Raw genomic sequence first — 25631 nt, forward strand, 5'->3', positions numbered from 1 at the left:
GTAAATGAACTCATCACTCAAGAACCATAGCAGTTTCCAGGTAAAAGCAAAATTCCTTGGGGAATCAGTATTCCCTGTGACACACTTTGGAAACCTGCAACTTATTCAGAACCCCGGTGTCTCTGTTTGAGCTGGTCTTGTGTAAAATTGTAAAACAAATTAAATTTTACTGTAATGCCCTTTTCTTATCCCCTGTTATCACTTCCCCCTAGACCTCAGTCTCAGACCTGTGCCATCCTTCCAGCCTCAGGCCACCCCCAGTAACTATGCCGAGAGATCTTGTTTTTACACTGGGGGCCAGTATGGTGCTATTGTCAGTTTTAAAGGGATACTGGATAGAAGAATAAGTCCTAAAGGACAGAATCTCTTACTGATGTTACAGAATGACAATGATGTGACAGGTGCTGGGGGCAGTGTGGTATTTATGGACACAGAGCCTTTTCTTGCACCATGGAAGCAACTGTCCACTCTATGTACTCTTAAGGCCAGCCTCGCTTTGGACCCATGAAGAACATTCCAATTTTATAGTACACAAGACAGAGTGTGAGGGTAGGTGGGGTAAACACACTTGGATATAACCAGGAATAAGTGAAATAAACAATTTATGGGGAGCAAAGTTATATTCATCCTTGTTCAGGGGAAAGGAAAACCTTGGTTCTGTGCTGTGGGAGCTACCTTGTTTCAAAAGAAGCTCTGAGGGGTGTCATAAATTTGCCAACAACCTTAACAGTAAGGAATGAGCACGGATCGTGGATCGGAGGTAGTTTGGCAAAGAGGTACCATGCACTCGTGTTCATTCCTGCCTCATACCTTGCAACGTCATGCCAGCCTCCTGACCATTTCAGTCAGGCACCAACTGGAATGTTGATCCTATTTTTTGGAAAGTAATCTTTAGACTACAAGACAATAAGTACAGAATGAAAGCAAGCTTAGGACACCTCATACCACCGTAAGCAACACAAAGCCTTATTGCATAGAGCCAAAGAAAAAGATTCATGTGTCCCTGGAAGCTATTTTTTATTTTTGGAAGTTATTGTCATCAAGAGCTGGCTGTTAAGAGCAAGATCAAAGTGGTTTTTTTTAAAGGCAACAGTCTGGGATGTTTTCCTGTAAATTCTGAAACTTCTGAAAGACCTTAAAAGTGAAGATATTCCCTCTTCTGTCCAGATTCTTCTTATCAGGCTCTGTGACACTGGCTGTATCTTTTAACCTCTTGAAGCCTAAATTTTTACTAATGTACAATGAATCTGCAATACCTACGACATAGAATTAGAGTGAGGATTTAGAGCAAGTTGGTATATGCAAAATGCTTTGCACGGTGTTTGAAACAAAGCAGTCACTTGGTAATTTATGGTTATTATTTTTATCAACATTTTTATTATGACCAAACATTCTAAAATTCACATGATCACTAAACTTATCCTTTTCCTACTATCTAAATTTAGGATTTAACTTATCCCATCTGTAAAGTAAACTAATAATTATAGATATTTGAATAATATATTTGACATTTAGCATTTAGAAATTCTTAATTTAGAGATTTTTTTTTCTTTACCAGGAGTGCATGAAAAAGCTCCCGAAGTTTCATGAGTTCCCTAAAATTATATGCAAAATTTTGAAAGGCATGTGTCCCTTTAGAGAAAGAATCCATAGCTTTCATCAAATGTGTTCCTGACCCTAAGCAAACTTAACTGGTGCTTTAAATGAAAAGGCTAATTGTACGATATGATTCCTCCAATTATTTTGTAAAACAGCTACGTATGGAAAATAAATGATCTCACTAATGGGTTTTTCCAGAATAAGATTGAGTGTTAAAATACTATCAAGAAAGAATCAATTAATTTTTCTAGGCAGGGAAGTGGGACACCTGTGGATAGGTCTTAAAAGGAGTCAAAGCATTATCTGGCCTTTCCTCATACTCCTGAGTGGTGCTTTATTGAAATAATTCCCAATAGACTGTTGCTGGCCCTCGGTAGGGATTGAGCCCTAGTCATTTTAAATCTGAGGCACAGATAAATAACTCTCCTCTGGCCTTTCTCATTGCATCTTGATGTCTCTAAGTCCATTCCAAAAATGTGTTTTTGACTGTCTGTCTGACACCTTAGGGCACCTGCACACAGATCTTCATTTCATGCCAAGCTTCCAGTTAAAGGCTGGAGACAGCCTGTGTCGTGTTGGAGTTGTTCTGCATAGTAAACAGTTTCCCCACCACTTTTACCCTGCTGTCATTAGCAAGGCAAAACAGTTAAGAGCCTAGGTAACTTTCTTCTTGGTGTTAGTCAAAAGAACATTTAAAAAAAAGAACAAAAAACTTTCCATAGACCAACTCAGAATTTTCACATACTGGAAGCCCACGTTTTACACAGGGTTAGATTGAAGCTGGTGATTTAAATAGGTGAAAGGCTTTGTATCCCATTACTAATCCCAGGATCATGCCAACCTTCTATCACCACAGGTTTAACTTTGTCATCTAATTGTGCTGTCTGAAGGTCTCAGTGCTTGGCCACTGACAATGAGTCAACAACTTTTTTCCAGTGACCACTGAGTGCAGCCACAGGCTATAGTTGGCTAGGAATGGGAATAGAGGGAAAAGACATAAAAGAGAAAGAAATTAAGGGTTTTTTTTTTCCCTCTTCAGAAAACTAGTAGTCCAAATGAGAACACAAAACACAAATATGTGAAGAACTAGCAAAGCAAATACAGAATGACTGAGTGTAAATCTAACTCTTGGAAAAATATTACGTAAGAGGAGATATTCACAGATAAAGAAGGCTGCAGAGGAACTGAAGACTTCTAGCAAGGGCTTCCATAGGAGGAGTGTCCTGAGCCAGGCTCACGGCAGTGTGAGCCACGGGTGTGGAACAGCTGGAGAGCCTTGTGGATGAAGAAGAATAAGATGTAAAAGCACAGAAATGGGAAAGATGAAGCCAAGCACAGAGTGAGCAATTACAGTTGTTTAGTTGGAAGAAAGACCCCATAGCTGAGGGAAATGGCCAGTTCTAAGAACAAAACAGAGCCTGGATTATGTTTTAGTGTGCATTTGTTAACTCATGAATTCATTTATTCAATGCACTTTTAGAGACCACAAAAAATTTGTCTAGGCCCTAAGGATGCAGACTAATTCCCTACTCTTATTTGGTTGTATTTTAGGGGGTGGGGACAGACAATGAATCAATAAACAGTCAATAAAAAATCAAATACCATTTGGATCTATTTGGTGGGTAGGATCCCTAGGACTCACACTGGCCTTGTGAGGAGACGAGGATATCACCGCGGGAGTGAACACACTTGGTGGAACACTGTTGCTGTCTCACGTGCAGTCACCGAACTGTATCACTTTTCTATCCCTTCTGTTCTGAAGTGATAGTAAGGCCCCTGGTACAGCACAATGAACAATAAAATCATAAGGATGCCACTGAGTTCATGTGCAGTCTGTCCACAGGTCAGGGACCTTGGCTACCAGGGTGTAGAACTGTCCTCGGAGCTCGAGATTATCTATAAACACTGCTTTGTTTTCCTCCCCTTGAACAGACGCACTATAATGTAAAATTTCACACAGAGAGTACATTTTGGCCTAAAAAGTACCATGAATCAAAGACAGTTTTATATTGGTTGGTCAACCCAGCTGTAGAACTATTTTGACTTCTACATCTTCTAAAATTTCTCTCTAAATAAGATAAAGCAATGGACTCAATAGTGATGAGAGATACTCACTCTTCTATTTGGCTATTTGGAAGAAATAAGCCAATGAGAAATAATCTACATTTTTGTGTATTAATTTCAAGGGAGATAGGCCAGTCAAGAGCACTGGTTTGTAATGGATAGAACTGTGTAGGGGAAGGAATGAGGAATTTACAGGAGGGCTGGTTTCTGGCCTGCAGATGGAGTTAAGATGGTCCTTATCTCCTGTTCAAAGGATATTCTCAGACCATGCAGACCTTACAACTTTCTCTGTAAGACAAGCCAAAAAACAAACAAACAAAAAAATGGTACCAAACAGTAGCTGTTCTAAGTTCAAGAAGCATCATTAACCTCACAGCCATAGTAGCCCTATCCTTTCTTAAGAACAATCAAATCCTGAGGCCCTTTCACTCTGGTAAATGGCATATGTCTATCTTTTCTCATTTATTATCCAGAGCACTAAATAACTAGTCCTATTTTTTTTTTAACTGCCTGGTGTTAAAAAATGCTCAGGTGACTTCAGGAATGCCACAGGCCATAAGCACTTTGGTGCAAATGCAAAAGATGCTTTCTCCTTGGGGAAGAATAGCGCTCTGCCAGAGTGCACAGTTCATTTAGGGGAGGTGTGGCTGGATTTCCTCAACCAGCAACAGCTGTGTAGTGCGCATCCTGCACACCCATTCATGGCTATGATTCGGTTGACACAAATGGGTGGATTATGGAGAACTGAAATAGTCATTAATAAATTATGTAAGTCAGCCCAGAAAACTCTGTTTTTGACTCTTTTCTTGAAATCAGGAGTTCATTTTAACTCCACTTATTGTTTGCCAGGTTAATTTACCTACTGACAGTTCCCACAATTAAGACTTACTTAGTAAAGCTGGTCTTTATCATGCCTGTAGCAGTTCTAGCATCCCTAAGTGTATTAAGGATGCCCTTCTGCCAAGGTGTCAGAAAGGGTCCTTCCCTAGCCGGGAATACAGGTAGCACAAGTCCATAGGGATGGATTTCCTGGAGAACCCAGGCAGCCGTGTGGATTATCACACCCAACAGAGTGAGTCAGTAAGTAAGCATTCCATGTGCTCAAGGATGTTTTTGTCAAAATAACCTCCTATCTTACCTTAAAGCTTTGAAATTTTAAAACCTGTTTGCTTCATACTTGAGACCAGATAGTAGTTTCTCAGGAAGAAGAATTGTTGAAGTTCTCAGTTTCTTCTATTTAAAATTTCCTTAGTGTCTTCTTTGCCCCCTATCAAATTTTCCGAGGGCAAGGCCAGGCCACTGCACTTGTGAGGTTCCTGTTGTTCTCTCTATTTCAATTCAATTCAACAAATGTTGATTGAGAAGCTTCCCTGAGCGAAGCACCTTCTAGAGTTGCAGGAGATGCCAAGATGAGTGAGGCAGAGCCTTCATCTCAAACAACGTAGAGTCTGTTGGAAGAATTTGAACACAAATACAGAAATAGCTGCAATTCAAGGCAGTCAATTCAAACCTTTGCTGGTTTGTAAAGAATGCAAAAGGATTGCTGTTCTCTATTACTGCTACTGAATCACTCATCCTCCTTGGGTTCAGTTTTAAGAAAAAAAGCTTTGTACAGCAGTGTCTGAGAAAACTAATGGGCCATAATTACTGTAAATCAGATGCTCAGAAAACGTGAATTCTTATAAGCTCAACTGCAGCCATTACTGAAAAGAAAGTCAAAAGAAAATGCAGACACCCAAAGGGCAGATAATTAAAAGTTGCAAAAGTTAGAACACTTTAAATTAATAAAATAACCTCATATATAATACAAATTGAAATGTTAACTGTATCTGATTTGTTAAATAGGGAAAAGTAAATGCAGTTTAATTTTTCATTTTGCATTTTTTATGTTATCTCTATATGCTATTGTGTGTCATTTGTTAATAATAAGAAATTGCTTCTTTCAAAATTGCATCCAGGCATGGATACTGATGATGATCTCGATGAAGACCATCTTGCAAGTTATGATATTCAGCTCAGTATCGAAGAATCCATCAAAGCCAGCAAGACCATATTTTATCCCGATAGGTAGTACTTAAATAGACTATCCTTATCAAAATTTCTTTATGGCATTCATTTTGTTGTTAAGATAAAATGAACACTCTTTTCTGCCTCCTTCTCTAGTAAAATTCTTACCCTTCTTTTCTGGCAGGAAATCTAATGGCTTTAAAGGGCCACTGTGCAGAAGTTTTATCAATCTGATCTTCCTCTAATACCCACCTCATGTAGAAAATGAAAACAACTCAGATGGGAAATTCCTATTTGAATTTGGTTGTATAGGATTACCTATTTTTCCAAATTAACATGGAGTCAAAAAAAGGATGAGTATTTTGAGCAAATTTGCAAATACCGTTTATACAAACAATGTACAGATTTGAGCTCTGTATATTCTACAGCCTGTTCTGCTACTGACTCAGATATCCCTTTTTTTGCATCTTTAAAATATAAAGAATAATGCAAACCCAGCTAGCCCATAAGTTCAATAAATGTAAAAAGAGTCATAGGCTTTTATTATATATGACAAGGTAATATATAAATCACTACCTATTTAATTATCTACTATCTACAGAAGTTAACAAATTATAGAATTTAAAACTGCAATAGCAAGCTTCTTTCTTGAACAACACACATATACTTCGATCAAAAATAAATTTTAGCTTACCTTTACATTCTATTACAGTATTTTGCATCTTGTAATCTGGAATTTAGTAGTGCTTTTGAATAGATTCAGTGTTATAAAATTATTGCTTTTGAGCTTTTAAAAAATGGACACATTACATTTAAATTTCTGGTCTTTTTAATTTTTCTCTTATCTCCAACAGATTTTAGAATTTTAGAGTTCCCCAGAAGGCATTTGCAACCCTAGAATGCTAGCAAATGTTTCTGCTTAATAGAATTAATAAATTTGTTATGAAATTCCTTGTTTGCATTTAATAAATACACATGCCAGAGAATTGCCATGAGGGATTAAATCATGAGCTGCTGAGCCAGTGATTAGGAGTTTGTTCAATAAATGCTCTGCCTATTTTCATTTGTGGATCAGTTGATTAAAGACTCTAACATGCATTGTAGACCATAAGCTCCCAAGTAAGCATCTAATTAGCAAATTATTAAGTTCAAAGCACAAACATTTATTGAGCATAGTTATCAAAGCTGAAAAAAGCCTTAGTGATCTTTCTGTTTAAGTCTATCATTTTTCTGATAAAAAAAACAACACCCAGAGAGGCTATTTGCCTTGCTCCCCCACCCCCCCACTCCCTACCAGATCACAAAAGCAGGCTGTAACCTGAACCCAGATGTTCTGACTCTGTCCCCAGTTGTTTATTCCTTTTTCATGGCTTAGAGGTATCTCAGAGGTAGCATCATAATCTTGTACTATGTCTTTTCACTAATGTTCTTAGGTCCAGTGTGTCATATATATATGTGTATGTATATACTATATATATATGACTCCTAGACATTTACATTTTTAAGTAGACAAAATCAATTGTGTACATTCCCTTTAACAAATTATTGATAATATTATTGATTATTGATATTATTATTGATAACATTCCCTATTATCAAAATTATGTACAAAAAACTCAAAATAAACTAGAAATTTTTTTTTTAAATATGCCACTAGTATAAATATGGCTTTTCTTTCTCTGGTAGATTTGTACCGCTAAGTGATCAAAACAGAAAACTTGTCGAGGCCATAAAACAAGGTAAATGAGTGTATTGTCTACAGTAAGATGGATTGAAGTTTGTGCCTTGCAAAGACAGATATTTGTGATCAGTCCATATGTTTAATTTAGGTCACATTCTTGAGCTCCAGGAATATGTGAAATTTAAATATGCTTTGGATGAAGCTGATGAAAAAGGATGGTTTCCATTGCATGAAGCTGTTGTTCAACCCATTCAACAAATACTTGAGATTGTTCTGGATGGTAAGAGAACAATAAAACCCCTTTGACCAAACCAGAGCAAGAATGCAGAAGTTATGAGTGTTTCTAATAAACATAATAAGCACAAAGGAAAAGCAGAATTAAAGATTCTTTGAAATTTGAAAAAGGCAGTACCCATGATTTAAACTCAGAGTACAAAAAATTAGCACATTTTGTGATGTTCAGGGCTCACCTTTGCGTCCCTTTATCTAAGAATGTGACATGGGTTGGTGGGAAAGTGTGGCTATCACCTAAAAGTAATAAAAGTTTGTTTATATCCTGAATTAATTGACTTAAGTATAAAGCTTTTTCTTTTGGAATTCAGTTTTTAATTTTTTATAATGAGCTATCTCCTGAGTTAGTTTCCAAAAGATTATTATATGGTACAAGAAGCAATACTTACAATCTTTGTCCTTATATTATATTAATTTTTTATAAAGTAAGAATTAACTCATATTGTGGTAAATCAACCCAGTGTTAAACACTACTAATAACTTTTATACACAGTGTTTTTCACATCTTGGCATCTTACAGAACACTTTGAGAGTGCCCTATCTCTCAACTTTCAATGTTGCTTGCTAATTCTATGTTCTGGGAGATAATAATAAATATCTGATAATTAGCTATCCAGTCAGCCAGCTAGAAAACTAGACAGCTAGACACACAAACATAGATAAGGTTAAGGTTGATATTTCTGTCCTATCACATTCTGACATAATGATACATTCATTCAAATACATTCTCATTCCCACATTTACAGACTTCATTTGACAAAAAACAATTTCAGATGCAATTTAAATAATAATACAAAGGATCAGAGAGTTGTTTTACAATGAATTAAGATTCAGGAATTAGCAACCTGTTTAGAAAAAAAAGAGCAGGTTGAAACACAGATGTTGGTTTTCTAGCTGTCGATTTAATTAGCAAGTCTGTGTACACCTGCTTATCTTCACCATCATTTGGTAAACTTTTATTGTATTTCCTTTTAGTCTTCTCTCTTTCATCAATTGATTTTTTTCAACATGATGCATATAATATTGAGTTATTCTGATCTATGTGATATTCTTTAAGTAAACATTCTTAACTTTTCAATACAATGCTTTTGCATCTCAGCATCCTATAAAACACTCTGGGAATTCAAGACTGGTGATGGAGAAACGCCCTTGACTTTGGCAGTGAAAGCTGGTCTGGTGGAGAATGTAAGAACTTTACTAGAAAAGGGAGTATGGCCCAACACCAAAAATGACAAAGGAGAGACGCCCCTCCTGATTGGTAAATAACCTTTTTTCCTAGAACTTTTATAGTTTGAAACAAATGATAAAAATGTAATAAGTATTTATTGGAAACCACTATATATTGACTAAAATTATGTGACCTCAGGTGTTTCCATTCCCTCTCTTTCCCTAGCCCCCATTTCATCTGCCCTGTGATTTTGTTTTCCTATCCCACAAAGAAGTCAAATATGAAAGATGGCTTCATCCTTCAGCACCCAATTATAGAGTGCAACTAACCAGGAGGGACCTGAGCTAGCTTCATGAGGGCAGAGGTGCCAATTCTAAAGGGATATTCTCTAGGTAGGGTCCAGTTGTAAGGAGGGTTGTCTGTGCAATAAATAGCCAGAAGAAAGAGTCAGAAAGGGGACTCCTAAGAGGGACATCAGATCCACATCAGAATGATCAGGCCAAACTGGAAGGAAGTGGATCCAGCAGATTCTGAGCACACAGATGCAGAGATTGGCACCTACGAGGGAGTTCACAGCTGTAACACAATGAAGCAAGGATGGTAAATCTGAAGGTGTCATTTATCAGCTTCTTCTCAGTCTTACATATCCTGCTATTTGTTGGCAGGTCTGTTTGTGGGAGTGGAGAGAGATGAGGTTAACTACAAATGACCAGAGATAACATTTCCTTTCTCTTAGGAACACAAAGTGATGGAGTAAGAATCTGGGCTTTGGAGCCTGAGATCTGTGGATTTAAAGCCTAGCTGTGAGATTGCAATCACTGGCCTTAGTTTTCTCACATGTAAAGTGCAAATACAACACCTACCAGGCAGAATAGTTATGAAAATTAGAGAAAATACATATAAAACCCTTACAGGTGACAGGTGCTCAGAAGAGAAAGTGTATGTGTGGCAGGAGGAGGAGGAAGGGCCCTAAGATTATTTACCCGCAACTGTAGAGGAAGATAAAGCACCGCAAGCTGAGATCGTAGCTAGTTAAGCACCACTGCAGCTCCTGTTCACAGGAGGATCACCAGAATGTTTAAAACAACCTGAATATTGTTAAAAGAAAACTGAGAAAAGTCATAACATTAGTAAAATATTAACATTTGATGGCATAAATTCAACAACATCAATGCAACAAGCATTTATTGAGAAGTCACCATAAGCCAGATGCTGTGCTGGGCAGCGTGGGTAGAAAGATGAATGGACAAATCTTCCTCTTCTCAAAGAGCCTGGTGAGAGAGCTAGATACATTTAAACGGAAAATGAGTGTCATAAATGCTATGATAAAGGTGTATATTCAAAGCAAATTAGGGAATAAAAAAGCAGGAATCTGTGAAGGCTTTGAAGAGCCTTGCTCTTGAAGTTAAGGCTTGAGGGACGTAGAGGGGATTATCAGCAGACAGGGAAGGGAAAGACTCCAAGGCAGCTGTTCTGCCCCAGACAAAACTTGTGCAATGAAGAGTGTCATCAGAGCATGGGGTCATTCTGGTCTGACTCCTTCTCACTTACTCTTGCCCCATGTCAGAGTTTTCAGCCTTTCTGAATTCAGATTAAATCAGACAAAAAATTTAATCATTATAGTTATAGTTAGGGTACGGGCAAACTTCTGTAACAAAAAAACAAAAACAGACACACAAAATAAACAATGACTTATAAAGAAAGAAGTCATTTCTCTCTCACATTTTGTAGGTGAATGGCCCAGGGTTGGCAGGGTGGCTTTGCCACCATTACAAGGTCTTCCAATATTGCTCCAGATATTACCATTCCTGGGCAGTGGGCAGGAGGAAGGAGCAGCCCTGGGAAAGCACTTGTAATGTAGGAAGAGGACCTGGAAACTGCATACAGCACTTCTGTTCATATGCCTTTAGCTCAGATTTTGTCACATGGCTACACCTGGGTGCCAGGGAGGATGAGTTATTTAGTCTCTACTTGGATGGTCTGGGATCAGCTAACATTTGGGGGCTTCTGTTGCTACAAGGAAAAGGAGAAGCACAAATACTGAAGAGTAAATAGCAACCTCTGCATACATGTAAGCAGCCTTTAGGTCATAATAACTTGGTCTTTTCATAAATAAACCAGAGTGCTCTCCTAAGCAGGCTCTACAGACACTAAATGGAATGTGCATCTTGGGTTACTTCAGCACTACTAATGTGACTTGAATTACTTTTTAAAGGCCAGAATATACCATGGAGTATCTGCAACAACATTGGCGTTGTTATATATATTGCCTGTGATTTCTGAAAGAAAAAAAAAAAAAGACTTTTCCAGAATTGTATACTGCTTCATTTGCAAATATAGAATTATTCTCCACTTGCTATTCTCAGTCCACTTATTTCTTAACAGACAACTAAGCATGATTATTACTCATTTGTTTTCTTTTTGCTTCATTAATTTTTTTTAATGCTTAATGCCCACAACAGAGCATTCAGCATTTATATGCATTTCAAAGTTCCATATGTTGGTTTAATTCTCTACTTTAGCAATATCTAAAGTGTAGGACAAGAACTCTATTGCTGATCTATCAGAATCAAAGTAGAATTAACATACGGAAATAATGTATTTTATAAACCAAATGGTAATGTTGAGAGAGGACAAAAGTCTCCATGAAGGAAATATTCTAGAAATGTTCCTTTATGTCCTCATCATCCACATATCTGGAGAAGAAGGATTTTTCTTAGGTTACCTTCTTCATGACCTTTGTTATGGAACCCACATCAAGTCTTTTCAGGTTCTGTGGGAAAATGGATTGTCCATGGAACTTCCTCAGTTTTGTTCTTGAATTTATGAGCTGCTTGAATTTTTGAAATTTGCATCTCTCAGTCCATTAACTTGTAGAGGAGAGATAAGAGGGAAAAAAGTATTGTTCTTTTCATTGTGTACAATGCCATTTTTATTTTTCTTAGCCTGATGTCATTATCTTTGTCTCTATTTATGAAATATTCTTAGATGGCAAAAAAAAAAAGTCACTTCTGATCCCTCTAAGGCTTTGAGGTTGTGCAATCATGTGAACACAGCTACTTGCTGAGTGGTGGATATCTGATTGGTGATGATGTGGCACTTATTGAGGGTTTTTGCACTTGGCCTACCTCTCTGCCCATTCCCTGGACCTGGAGTCGTCTTTCCCCAGTGGGATAGTCACAAGCTTATCCTGGTCAGTGGAGTCCAGAGAAGCGAGGAAGACCAGAGAAATGTTAGGCACAGCATGTCAGTTCCACTGCCCTCCTGACCCTGACCTTCTGCCACATGTAGACCAGTGATTTCACTTCAGACATTTTCTTTCTCACAAATCAATACACATCCTCTTCACTACATCTCCTCTTTCAACCTTCCAGTTCTTGTCAAAGTACTTCAGAAAAATCTCTCCTCTTGGTATGTTTTATAAGTCAGAAAGTCATTTTTACCTGATGATAAATAAATTACATGAGCAAAACATCTATATCCAGAAAAAGAGAGATAATGACAAATTTAAAATAAAAAGGAAAAGTGCCAGCAAAGTATGAAATGTTCAGAAGTGCCTAAAATCTACACAAAATTCTCCATCTAATTTCCTAGACTCTTCCTCTTAAGCTTGGTTTTCTTTAAGCATTGATATTGAAGATATAAATTTAAAATTAAAAAATTAAAGAATTTTAAAAATACTGAAGAATTTCTAAAGAATTCTAAATTTAAAATTTTTAAATTCTAAAGAATTAAAAATAGATACAACATATATATAAAATTTGAAAAATTTTTTAATTCTTAGTTTACTTAATTATTTATGTTACACCAATAATGTGGCTTATGAGTTTTTATTATTTCAGTCATTTATTGGTTAAGAATATCTTCATGGGTTAGCTTGGGAAGGGTTTTCTACCACTTGCATTATTATTTCTATGGGAAATACATGCTTAGTTCCAAAAAATCAAATTGGAAGTGAAGTTTTGATATTTTAAATATTGTTTTAAGGTGAAGATGTCCTGTCTATGCTGTTATATTCATGAAGAAAGACTAATACCAGTAACCAATATGATCTCTGAGTCAGACAAGAGGAAAACAGATCAAGAGGTTCATTATTTTAATACATTTTTTGCTAATTATAAAAAACTGCAATAGGAGCAAGTAAATAAATGAGGACGCATTTCTCTTGGTTTGTTTAGCTCGCTTGATGTTTGTTCTGCAATGACACCAGCTAGGATGAGGTAATTCACTGTAATTAGGCTGCCAGTGGCAGATGGGCAGTTCAGAGAGAGGCATTTGTCGACAGACTCTACTTTAGACAGTGGTCAGGAGGAAAGCTGGAATCTCGCTGCAGTGATGGCTTGCCTGCCTCCAAGTGAAGCAGGCAGCGTTTGTCTTCATCCTCCTATTATGCCATTTGGAGCTGCCTCCCTCGCCTTGGCCTTAGATCCTTTCTGCATTCTGCCTCCTCGCTGCCCAGAATGTTCTATGTGGTCTGTGTTCTCTCTCTTTTCCTGTTTTTCCCAGCAAAGGCCCAGACTTTGAGTCTCTCTTCAAACAGAAGACAATGTAGGCTTTTTCTCTAGCCTGTAAATTTCACAAGTGAGAAAGAAATCTTTTTCCTGCTGTCCACAGTGCCTAACACAGCCTTTCATATAGTTAGCATGGATTAACTGAATTAATGAATGAATGAGTGAATGAACAAATGAGTGACTGGAACTGATCTGTTTCTTATTACGATTTTACTTATTGACAAGAGAAAAAATGTGTTACACCTTTCAGAAGTATTTACATCAAAGTAAGGACTATCTTTTAATAATCCAAAAGAGGAGCCGGCCCGATGGCGCACTGCTACAGTGCGCTGGTTGGGAGCGTGGAGGCGCTCCCGCCCAGGGATGGGATCCCACATACAGACCGGTTCCCGCTCGCTGGCTGAGCGAGGTGCGGGCGCGGCGACGAGGGTTGCGATCCATTGCCGGACACGAAAAAAGACAAAAAGGAAAAAAAAAAATCCAAAAGAGAAGAAGAACTTTCAACATTATGATTTCAACATTATGCAGAGGGGAGGAGAGACATCTGACTTAGTGAAACTCTGAAGTATGTAGCTGTCACATACTTCACCCATTTAGAACAACTGACCTATCTAGATTCTAAAGAGTCCTATTGATAACCTCCCACTAAAAGAGAAGTTCATTTAATACTTGCTGCTATATTTCGGGGCAGGGGGGGAACTTGTTTCTATAGAAGAAAACGTGATAAATATTATTTATATATGGGGCTCCAGAATCCTGGAAGTGATAAAATTATATTAATAATGATAATCATTTATTGAACACCTGTTCTATACTTGGTGCTATACTAAGCATTTTATATACATGCATCAATTTACACGACTCAACATTAGATGTTATTTACCTTTTTAGGTGAAGAGATTAAAGTTTAGAAAAATACACACAGCTTTCTGTCCTAGTGATGTGCACTATTTTCCATGAAACTATTAACCCTCCTCTGGGTCTTAAAGAAAAGCTAGTATCATCTTGCATACTTATACTCCACAAATAAAAATTTGGGTATGAGAAATAGAAGGGGTCTGAGAAATACAATATCTCCTTATAAAAGAAAAGGGAATAGCTAATATCTATTCTGCTGTTAAATTTGGTAATTACTTTAATAACTTCTAAAGTGTTCATGTTAATATGCCTACTGTTGGCTCTTCTTTTTAAAAATCATGTTTCAGCTGTAAAAAAGGGCTCCTATGACATGGTGTCTGCTCTAATCAAGCACAACAGCAGCCTTGACCAGCCCTGTGTCAAGCGATGGTCGGCAATGCATGAAGCAGCCAAGCAGGGCAGAAAGGACATCATAGCTCTGCTGCTGAAACACGGAGGCAACGTCCACCTGAGAGATGGATTTGGAGTCACACCATTAGGTGTCGCAGCTGAGTATGGTCACTGTGACGTGTTAGAACATCTAATCCACAAAGGTATGTGGGAAGGAATTAACTTTCCTTATTTCCGTCCTGCCTCTCAGGCTCTCCTTTCCTCCATCCCTCACTGTCTCGTCTTGCTCCCCTGAATGAAACTGGGCATCAGGCTTTTGTGCCAGCCCCCTCGATAGACCCCTATTCCACAACTCAGCTAAGCCCTATGCTGGGGACCTACAAATCAAGCCCAGCCCCAACTGCCCTCTAGGGACAGCCCAGTTTTCACAGAGATGGCTCACCAGGGTCTCCCACTCATCTTCTAAACTGAATTCCTTCTTTTTTTCCCTCTTTAACCAGGGCCGAAAGCTTGGATTTATCTCTAATATTTCCATCACCTTCTTTCCCAAATACAAACAGTCGCAAAGTCCTATAGCGTCTCTCTTGTCCCTCCTTTGCAATCCGTCTGCACTGGGCCCTCACGTGGTCCCTTAACCAGTGTAATCGTTCCCTAACCACTCTCCAGGCTTCCAGTCTCCCCATCAGAGAACCCATACTACATACTGCAGCTCAGTCCCTCTCACTACAGAACAGCTACCATCATAGAAACTATTCAAAACAATTCCTACTGCAGCATCCTGAATAGTTTTTTCAAGTTTATCCCTCACTATTCCCATCTCGTATTCTATATTCCAGCCCAAATAGACTGGCAGTATTCCAAAACATATCTGGCATTCCTTCTGTCTGGGTTTGGTTCAGGTCCTTGTCCTTATCTGGAAAATGCTAGAGCACAGTTCAAAGTCAATCTCTGGAGACACTTCCCCCCTAAATCCTTTCCTAATTCTCACCAACAGCTCGTGACATTGCCCTCCTTTAAACCCCCCTTGTGCTTTATACAACTACAGAACCAGGAGTTAAGAGACATAATTCCTAAACTGGTTTCTGCGACCTACTTGTTGTGAGTCCCTAGCGTAGTTATTTGAACATCTGGTCTTCAGTTTCCTCATCTGTAAATGAAGTCTAAGACCACGTGATCCCCAAGGATCCTCTGTGGGGAAAAGACTAACATTTTTGAGTACCCCCCATACAACCTCATTTAATTATTAAATAAGCCCTGTGAAATAAGCTGTATTACTCCAGTTTATAGATGCACAAAGGAGGTTCATAGAAGTAGGTAGTTAGACAATCACTCTCCCAGTAAGCAGCAGAGCAGCATCACACCTCCTGGTCCTGATGTCACTTGAATGTCATACAGTTTGTGCTCTCTGAGGATTTTTTGTTTCATTTCCCTTCTAAGCTCCTTAAGGTAGTCAGACATTCATCTTAGGCTCACACGTAGTACTTGCACATAGACGGCAGTCAATAAATATTTGTTGAATTGAAATAGAATGTTAATTATTATCTTGAAAAAGTCTAATGATCCATTTTTCTGGAAACACTTGTCCATTGTGAAAATTGACTTGTTGGTTTATCTCACATTTTTGTGACCCAAAGATTTTTTAATAAAATGAAGCATGCTGTATAACTGTTTATAGAAAATATTGAGAACATAAATGCTCTTAATTTTATACTTTTAAGTCCTAACCAGAAAGGAAACAACATGTTACTGTTAAGGGGACTATCCTAACAGTGCTCTCCAGTTACCCATGTGTTCTGTGCTGCCAGGTGGTGATGTGTTGGCTTTGGCAGATGATGGCACATCCGTGTTGTTCGAGGCAGCAGGAGGTGGCAACCCTGACTGCATTTCCCTCCTGTTGGAATATGGGGGAAGTGGAAATGTACCCAACAGAGCAGGGCATCTTCCTATACACCGAGCTGCCTATGAGGGGCATTATCTGTGAGTAATAAATTATAAGGTGATCATTCAAGTTAAAAATGCAAAATTGTGGGCCGGCCCGGTGGCGCACTGCTACAGTGCGCCGCTTGGGAGTGCGGTGGCGCTCCTGCCGAGGGTTCGGATCCCACATATAGACCGGTTCCCGCTCACTGGCTGAGCGAGGTGCGGGTGCGACACCGAGGGTTGCGATCCCGTTGCCGGTCCCGGTCCGGTACGGGCGCGACACTGAGAGTTGCGATCCGTTGCCGGACATGAAAAAAGACAAAAAGGAAAAAAAAATGCAAAATTATATATGCAGTATAATCACAAGTCTCTATATAATACCTTCCAAAATCCAAAGAAAAATAGACAAAATGTTCCCAAGTTTTGCATTTAGATCCTTAGAACTCGTTTGATTTCCCTCCTTTTTATATTCTTGTACTTCTACAAATGAATTTATACTACTTTTATAATGAAAAGAAACTCTCTTTTAAAAGGAATTAAGTTGTAAGTGAGAATTCTTCACAAGCCACCTGCGAGTGCCTTTATGTTAAAGAATGTGTTAAAAAATGAGTTTCTAAAAACTTTGCCCTTGACAAAGGATTAAAATGTATAACAATACTATCAGTATTATTCCAATTATTTCCTAACATCTCCAGGATATCACAGTATAATGTCAAATATATTCATGAATGGGAAGTCTTCATTATAAGTTTAGATTTCTTTATTCTATTCAAATGGTTGGATAGATTTTTAAATCACAAAATGTGATGGTTAATAACCAATGCATTGATAGAATTCTAAAGTCATGATATTAAACTATACACCATGAGAAGATGGTTTTAGGCAGTTAAATATGTTTCATAAGTTCAAAAACTTTGAAGTAGTTGGGCTTTATCATTTTCAGTGGCCACATTGGCTAAATTAAGTGGCCAATGACACATAATTGATGCTAAGTGACACGTCGTTAAAGTTTACCTGGATTTACGCCCGGTGTTCATAAATTCACACATGGTAGCTCTGAATTAGGCACAAGAGATCAAGTTATCCTTGCTTGTGGTTCTCATACATGTCTAGTTGGTCAAGTGTGAAATTCACAACTATTTATCACATGAATTGAGAAACACAGCCGTGGTCAGTTATCTTAATTGGACTGATGAAAGGTTGATTGAATAATAAAGACTCTTCTTTTGGCTGATAATTCCATTGCAAATGATGTGGAAACAGAATATACATAGCCAAAATTAAAAAATAGATTGCTTAGGAATCAGTGAAAAAAGAATAATTAATGAGAATTCAAAAGGCGATTAAATTCCAGTCCTTGCTCTAAATCTGTGTGGCCTTGGACAAGTCATTTTACCTCTCCAGACTTCACACTGTTCTGTTAGATGAAACAGAGGGACTAAAGGATATTCAAGGTTACTTTCAGCTCTCACTTGCAATGACTCCACAATTCTAATGGTCAAGATTGTGAAGCGTTATTCTATGGCATTGGAAAGGCTTACTTTAATTTTAATTTTTTATTAGATAGTATTGGTTGCTTATAAAAATGGTATTGTCCAGAGAAGAATTGGAAAATGAGGAGTTCCAAAGGAACAATTCTAGGTCCAAATATATAAGATCTAGCATGTTTCCCAGGAATATCTAGAATAGGAAGCTAAATCAAAACGGACTAAATTACACTAACCTAAATAGCAGTTGCTTAACAAAGTGTAATTGTTTCAGTATAAGGTTATCTAGAAAAAATAATAGAAACTAAATAAACTGTGTTCACTTGCCTAGTGAAGAAGCTGATTTATTTAATTTCTTGGTTTTGTTTGTAACATGTAGATATTTGCCTTTTTTTTTTTTTTTTAGCGCACTGAAATATCTTATCCCAGTAACATCCAAACATGCAATTCAGAAAAGTGGGCTAACACCAATTCATTCAGCGGCAGATGGACAAAATACACAGTGCCTAGAACTGCTCATTGAAAATGGTTTTGATGTAAACACCTTACTTGCTGACCACATTTCCCAGAGCTACGATGATGAGAGGAAGACTGCACTGTATTTTGCTGTTTCTAATAATGATATCCGTTGCACAGAAGTCCTTCTGGCTGCAGGTGCAGACCCAAACCTAGATCCCCTCAACTGTCTACTTGTGGCAGTGAGGGCCAATAATCACGAAATTGTACGGCTGCTTCTCTTCCATGGAGCTAATGTCAATTGTTATTTTATGCATGTAAATGACACTCGTTTCCCCAGTGTCATTCAGTATGCCCTAAATGATGAGGTGATGCTGAGGCTATTGCTGAATAATGGCTATCAAGTGGAGATGTGCTTTAACTGCATGCATGGGGACATCTTTGGAAATTCATTCGTGTGGTCAGAGATAGAGGAGGAGGTATTGCCAGGATGGACATCTTGTGTAATAAAAGACAACCCGGTGAGTTCCATACTCTCCTTTTTCATATTGGGTCATCATCCTAACTCTTATCAACTTTCACCCACTTAGAGATGTTACCAGAAAAAAATCAACTCTAATTTCTTGTATTCTTAAATTTTTGTTTGCAGTGATATGGGAATATAAGCATAAAGCTAGCCAAAAAAAGATGCTCTTTATTTTTCTTGAACTGGAAACTGAAGGTAGAAGAATGTGAGAACATAAGCAATTATGTTTATTTGGTAGAATATTGAGGCTAAATGGAAAAAAGCATGATTCTTCCATGTTATGTTGACTACAGGCACAGCAAAGCTGTGCATTCAGGGCTGATAGTTTCACAGAAACAAGCAAACTATTTTTCGTTTTGTTTATTACAAGAAGGGATCTTTTATTTCCTGTTAAAAAGAAAAGAGTAATTTTCATAGCAAAATTGAGTTTTTATGTATATGGTATATGAAAATTACTACTAAATTTAATTTTATCAATTCTCTCAGTTCTGTGAGTTCATTACAGTTCCTTGGATGAAACACTTGGTGGGCAGTGTTATTCGAGTATTAATAGATTACATGGATTACGTCCCCCTGTGTGCTAAACTGAAGTCTGCACTAGAAGTACAGAGAGAATGGCCAGAAATCCGCCAAATCCTAGGTAAAAACAAAAGTTTTGCCTACAATCGTTTTTATTAAAAATGCATATGGGATAAGTTTCTTAATATCTTCATTGGTACTTTTTTTAGTGCTACTTTATTTTCAGAATTGTGTGGATTTTTAAATCATCCTTAACTCTTCCTCTGTTGTAAGATATAATTTTTTGTTTTTCTTGATATTTTCCAACTCTATAATTGTATAACGAGTACATCTATAGCAATATTAACATTCTGACTATAACTCACTTTTTTGAAAATTAACTTCTATAACATCATACATTATGTAGACTGCAATCTCCGTGCGGACAGGAATCTGTTTTGTTTCTTTTTGTATTCTCAAGGCTTAGCATCATGCCTAGTTAGTAGTAAATACTTATGGAGTAAGTAAATGAATGAAAAAGATTAGAATTATCCTTTTTGACATGCTTTCTTTCAGGTCTTTATTGACAAAGTTCTACCATCAAAGGTTTGTATTACAGACAGACCATTTTGCATTCTCTAGGTGAAAGTTTAGTTATAATCATGAAAGTAACTCATATTATAAAAGTTTCAATGAAAATACATTTAAAATTACTCTAAATGCAAATAGAAAGAAAAATCATAGATTAGAGATGTTTTCTCTTTCAAAATATGTTTGGAAAAATGAACTTTCAAAACCTATTTAGACATCGATTTTATGAAGCCTAAAGAAGCATCATAGAACTTTACATGACACTTAAATAATCTGGCACTTTTAATATATCTAAATCAGCCTCCCCCTGGAGTGGGTTCTATAGTAGAAGAGACTTTGTGGCAACTGAAATGGGAATCTTAGTGAATACGATGGATAATGTCATATCGTTAGTCTAGAAATTGAACTCTAGGCTCAGATAGACCTAGAATGGAATGGAATTCTGGGTTTGCCTAGGAGCAGGATTGCTGGGTTATACAGTGCACATGTCATTCAGGTCTGATATTTTCCTGGAAACAAGCAACAATTTGTTGTATCATTTTTGTTTCTCTGAGGGAAGGAAGATTTTATTTCCTGTAAAAAGACCAAAATAGTCATACAGCCTGTGTGATTTTGAGAAAATTACTTATGCCTAGGTTTTCCCACTGAAAAATGGGGCTAGGATTGAATTTTTCTCATAAGGTTGTTGTAGAGATTTAAAGAGATAATGCGTGAAAGGTGCTTAGCACACTGTCTAGAATATTAAAAATACTTAGTAAACTTAACTATTTCCAAACTAAATTATTACTATTTTTATTACATGGTAAGTTTATGTGAAGTATCTGAAATGTTTATGTAAAATACATCATTAAATATTGTAGAGTTGTGTTATCATGCTTACTTTTATGAATAAGGAACCAAGGCTAAGGGGAATTACAAGAGTCTAAACCCTATGAATTCTTCGGGCTGACCTCTCAGAGCTCCATTCCTGGACTGAAGCCCACATTGGGAGTGAAATCAGAATCAAGCAGGACAGGAACAAGAAAGAGGCCATATAAAAGTGGGGGTGGCAGCAGAACCAGGAAACCTTATTTTGAATCATTGCAAGAAAACAATAGAACAGGAAGCTCTGAAAAGTTAGAACTATCTCGAATCAAATATTCTTCTAAAAGTTCAAGAAAACTAAATTCACATAAAAACGAGCAACAGAAAAGTATCACAGTTAAATCTCACAGTTATTATAAGAAAAAACAGAAAGGGGAGCAGAATAATATCCCACAGACAATGAAAACACACCAGAAAAACCCATTTTCAGAAAATATCAAAACTGAAACCTTGTGTTTTCTAAAAGGCTTAAGGAAAATATGAAACTAGACACGAAAGAACATGTCAGAATTAGAAAAAATTCAGAAATGAGGTAACAGAACTGAGAAAAGAATTAGGAATAAAAAGAATTAATACCAAATATGAAGGCTGAACTAGAATAAAAATGAGAACTACTAACAAAGTAAATAATATCTTATGAGAAATAAAAGATGAAATGGAAGAAAATTGCAAAAATCAAATAGAAATGAAGGAATAAATAAAAGAATTTGAAAGACAGTGACAAATACTGAAGACAGGAAATGAAGAGTCGACATATCAATAACACGATTCCTTGAAAAGGAAAACCAAACCCAAAGGAACAAATCAAATACAAAAATAAAAAGATTTGAAACTACAAGTTATAAATTACTACATCCTTTGGCATATAGGCAAATAAACAAACAAACAAACAAACAAATAAATAAATAAATAAATAAATAAAATAAGTGACTTACGAAAGAAAAAAATGGATTATCAAAATGGAGTAACACATTTAGGACTACCCGTGGAAGCAAAATGTGAGCCAAGGAAGCGTACACAGCAAAACTGACTTCCAGTGATTAATGCAGACAAATCGTTGGCAGCATGCAGGAACTCAGAAAACAGTGTTCTGCTGATTGCCTTCTGAAGAATCCACTAAAAAGTAACCTTTAGACAACCCAAAGTGATTAAAGAGATGTCAACATAAGGACTAGTTTAAACAGGACTAGCATTTAAACAGAATACCAAAACTAAGTTTAAAGGGAGAAGATATAATATGTAATGGTTATGTGCTCTGATAATCTAGATCTGGCACAATGATTTATTTAAAACATTGGTAAATAAACATATTTATTTCAAAATATTGGTGGTGACATAATATTAATATTATTAGGCTGAGAATGGGAGATGTATTCAGTAGATGAGTAATTAAAGAATATTCTAATTCCATTATTCTTTGCATCCTTGAGAACCAGAATTGTCAGCATGGAAGAAAAGAAATACAGATGTATTACAGAGGAGGCTAAAGAAAAATTCTGTAGTCCTGAATTTGAACTGGAAGCATCAATGTAAACTCATAAGTTATTTTACCTTGATAGTATGTGTGTTGTATGTGGGCTGTGTTTTGTGTGTGTGTGTGTCTCTACAGAAGAAGCTTAGAAGTAATAATGAACTCAGTAGCAATGAGCATCCATAGAACCCAGATTTTGGCCTAGAAGTGCCGTTTTCTACAAAAAAAGAAACAAGGGTTTCTTGGAGAAATGGATGACTCCAGACTTGGGGAAGGATGTGTGCAGGATGAACCTGAAACATCCGGTCATACCAGATAGCAAATAAATTATTGAAGACTATAAGAATTACATCAAAAGAATTTAGGACTGAACTTGAAGAGGCTCCCACTGGCTAAAGACAGGACAATACAAGTTTCAAAAAGGATAATTATTTCAGTGAATTGAAACCTAGCCAATATGTTTACTTATATGATATTTTAAAATCTGGTTGGTTCCAGAGGACAATAAAAAATCAACTCATTATCTTGAAAATTGATAAAAGAAAAGATTTAAGTATTTATTCCATCTTGCCTATATGATTTGTGCCACTAGTATCCAAAGAGTAGATGAGCAAAAGTACCCCTTTATAAGAGTATTCCAAATAATAAATGAAAAAGAAACAATATAATTGGATATCACCATTTTGCAGCCCCCAGTAAACTAATGGATGTAGTCAGTGACCATCAGCTGCTGCTCACATCATATTATGTGGCCCCTGATGAAAGAACCTAGCACTAGCTATAGTTTTGCCAAAGAGATCAAACCTTAGTCTGATCAAGTCTCTGGATCCAGCTATCAATTTCAAAAAATAAAGAAAGCAGGACATGGAACTGCACCATAAAAATAAAATCTGCAAAATGTAGGCAATGGAAAGCTACACAGCATTTGGATTCTTCAAAGATTAAATGAAAGGACAAGAAGGGGATGGAGAACAGAACCTTCTGATTAAAAGAGACTTAAAGGACATACCAAATTAAAAAAGCATATATCGTCAATACTATAGGGTAGTGAGAGTGCACTTAGATGATGAAACTCTAAAGGAATGGATTACTAGACAAGTCAGAGTTGTAGTTACTTATGTGGGAAGGAAGGGATGAAGATTGGATGGACTGTGGAGGGAATTGTGGGGTGGCTGGCAAAGTTCTATTTTATGACCTGGGAGGTGATTAAAGATGTTCACTTATAATAACTTATGAAACTATACCTGTGTAGTTTCTCTAACTGTATTTTATTTTATAATAAAAAAGTTAAGACAGTTTGGAGATTGCAAGGAGGACACAACACTAAGTCTTAGATAAATAAATTTCCCAAAGTTAAGGACATAAAAAATAGCAAAGCAAGGATCTGAACACTTGTCTGTCTTACTTCAAAACACAGGCTCTTTCTACAATACCACTGTACTTCCTGTTATAGACAGCACAGACATTTCTTCTAAATGGTAATTAATTGTCCATATGTCTTTATTGCAAAGGAATCACCAGTCCTGATGAATTTAGAAAGACAATCCAAGTAAATAAAACCATCAAGTTTTTTGTTCTTTCAATCGTATGTTATTGCAACCAGTGTCAGTTGATTGCTATGAGCGTTGTTAGCCACTGGATGTCAGGATTCCTCCAGGAATGTACACATATAAGGCAGTGGATTTGTCAGAGGAAAAAAATAGTAATTTTTTTAAAAAACATGGATTTTTTTTTCTGCCTATTTTGATAGCAATAATTTTGCCTCAATAATTTTGGGGAAGCATTCTTTTAAATATTTAACAAGATAACTGGAATGTTTAGAATCTCCAATGAAACAGAAATGGATCACTTTTATTATTGAATTGAATGATAGTTAACATTTATTTAATGTTTACAATATACCAAGCACTTTTTAAACACTTTACATGAATTAATTTGTTTAATCTTCAAATAACCCTGCTTGGTAGTTCCCATTGTTACCTACATTTCATAGATGAGAACATTAAAAACACAGAGGTTAAGTAACTTGCTCAAGACCACAGAAATACGAAGTGTCAGAGCCGGGATTTTGATCCAAGCCAACTGAGTTCAGAGCCCACATCTAAGCCTGTGTGCTGCCCTTTCACTAACTCATATTGCTGGTATAATGTATCAGTACTGTAATTATGATATAGATAAAGTAAGAATTGAAAATAAAGACTAACATCAGATATCTGAATGATCTTAGTATATTTTTGAAAATATAAAATGTTTAGGTATCACACACTGGAAATGAACCTCAGACTGGATCATGGATGATATATGGAATCACTTGCACCAATGTTTCCTGGACAATTATTCATTAGAAAGATTGGTAGAAGAGAAAGTAAACAAATCTATCTCTATAATTCTCAGTTCTTGAAAAAAAAATGGAAGGAGATATGAGCATTTGCTTTCTTAAATCAAGTCCATTCATCCATTTCACAAATTCTAGTGGAACACCCACTCTGAGCCAGACTCTTTTTCTGACACAGAGACAGACTAAATCTCTGCTGTCCTGGAATTTACATTCTAGAGGAGTGGTCTATAATGCTTAATAACGACTTTAATTTCACTTAAAATCACCAGTTCCTAAAGTGTGCATACATTTCTTTTTCAGAATGACACTATTTATGTTATTCTGAAACAGCCCATCTTACAGATCAATCCACTATACCGTTTTTAACTTTTGCTTGTTTTCCCCATTCATTTTAGAGAATCCTTGTTCATTAAAGCATTTGTGTCGGTTAAAAATTCGAAGACTTATGGGGCTCCAGCGACTCGGCCAGCCAGCCTCCATGGAAAAGCTTCCTCTACCAGCAGCTATTCAAAGATACATATTATTTAAAGAGTATGATCTCTATGGACAAGAGCTAAAATTACTATAATTTAAAAATAATATTTTAAAATATGACTTTTAAAATATTTTTAAATGTGATTCCCTCAGATAATTTCTTGGAAGCATTTTACATCCTTAAGTGTATTTAAATCCATTGACAATTTTATAGGTAGATCATGTGTTCTTAAATGAACACCATGTTTTTCATCTTTAAAGATCTTTTCATTTTTTAAGATAGTGAATTTCTATTAATTATGTTCACTGGCTATGAGTCCTCAAACTCTCCCTATCAAGTGACTCCTACGATATCCACGATCAAGTCTCTGTTTAAAAAACAAATAACCACGTTCTCAAATCCACATCTCCCTCCAGTCGCTGGCCTGTTTCCCTTC

At 36.7% G+C, this 25631-nt stretch overlaps 1 protein-coding gene across 1 annotated transcript; it reads left to right on the plus strand.

Annotated features, from left to right (window-relative positions):
• ASB15 (ankyrin repeat and SOCS box containing 15) lies at positions 1-25309 on the plus strand. The gene is made up of 10 exons (XM_008570775.1): positions 1-40; positions 5622-5730; positions 7357-7409; positions 7500-7631; positions 8742-8900; positions 14527-14772; positions 16375-16546; positions 18383-18953; positions 19445-19598; positions 25116-25309. The coding sequence occupies exons 2-10, from the start codon at positions 5624-5626 to the stop codon at positions 25286-25288; spliced, it is 1767 nt and encodes a 588-aa protein (XP_008568997.1). The 5' UTR covers positions 1-40; positions 5622-5623; the 3' UTR covers positions 25289-25309.
• Positions 25310-25631: the final 322 nt, after the last annotated feature.

Source organism: Galeopterus variegatus, unplaced genomic scaffold (assembly GCF_000696425.1).
Source record: "Galeopterus variegatus unplaced genomic scaffold, G_variegatus-3.0.2 Scaffold630, whole genome shotgun sequence".
NCBI lineage: Eukaryota > Metazoa > Chordata > Mammalia > Dermoptera > Cynocephalidae > Galeopterus > Galeopterus variegatus.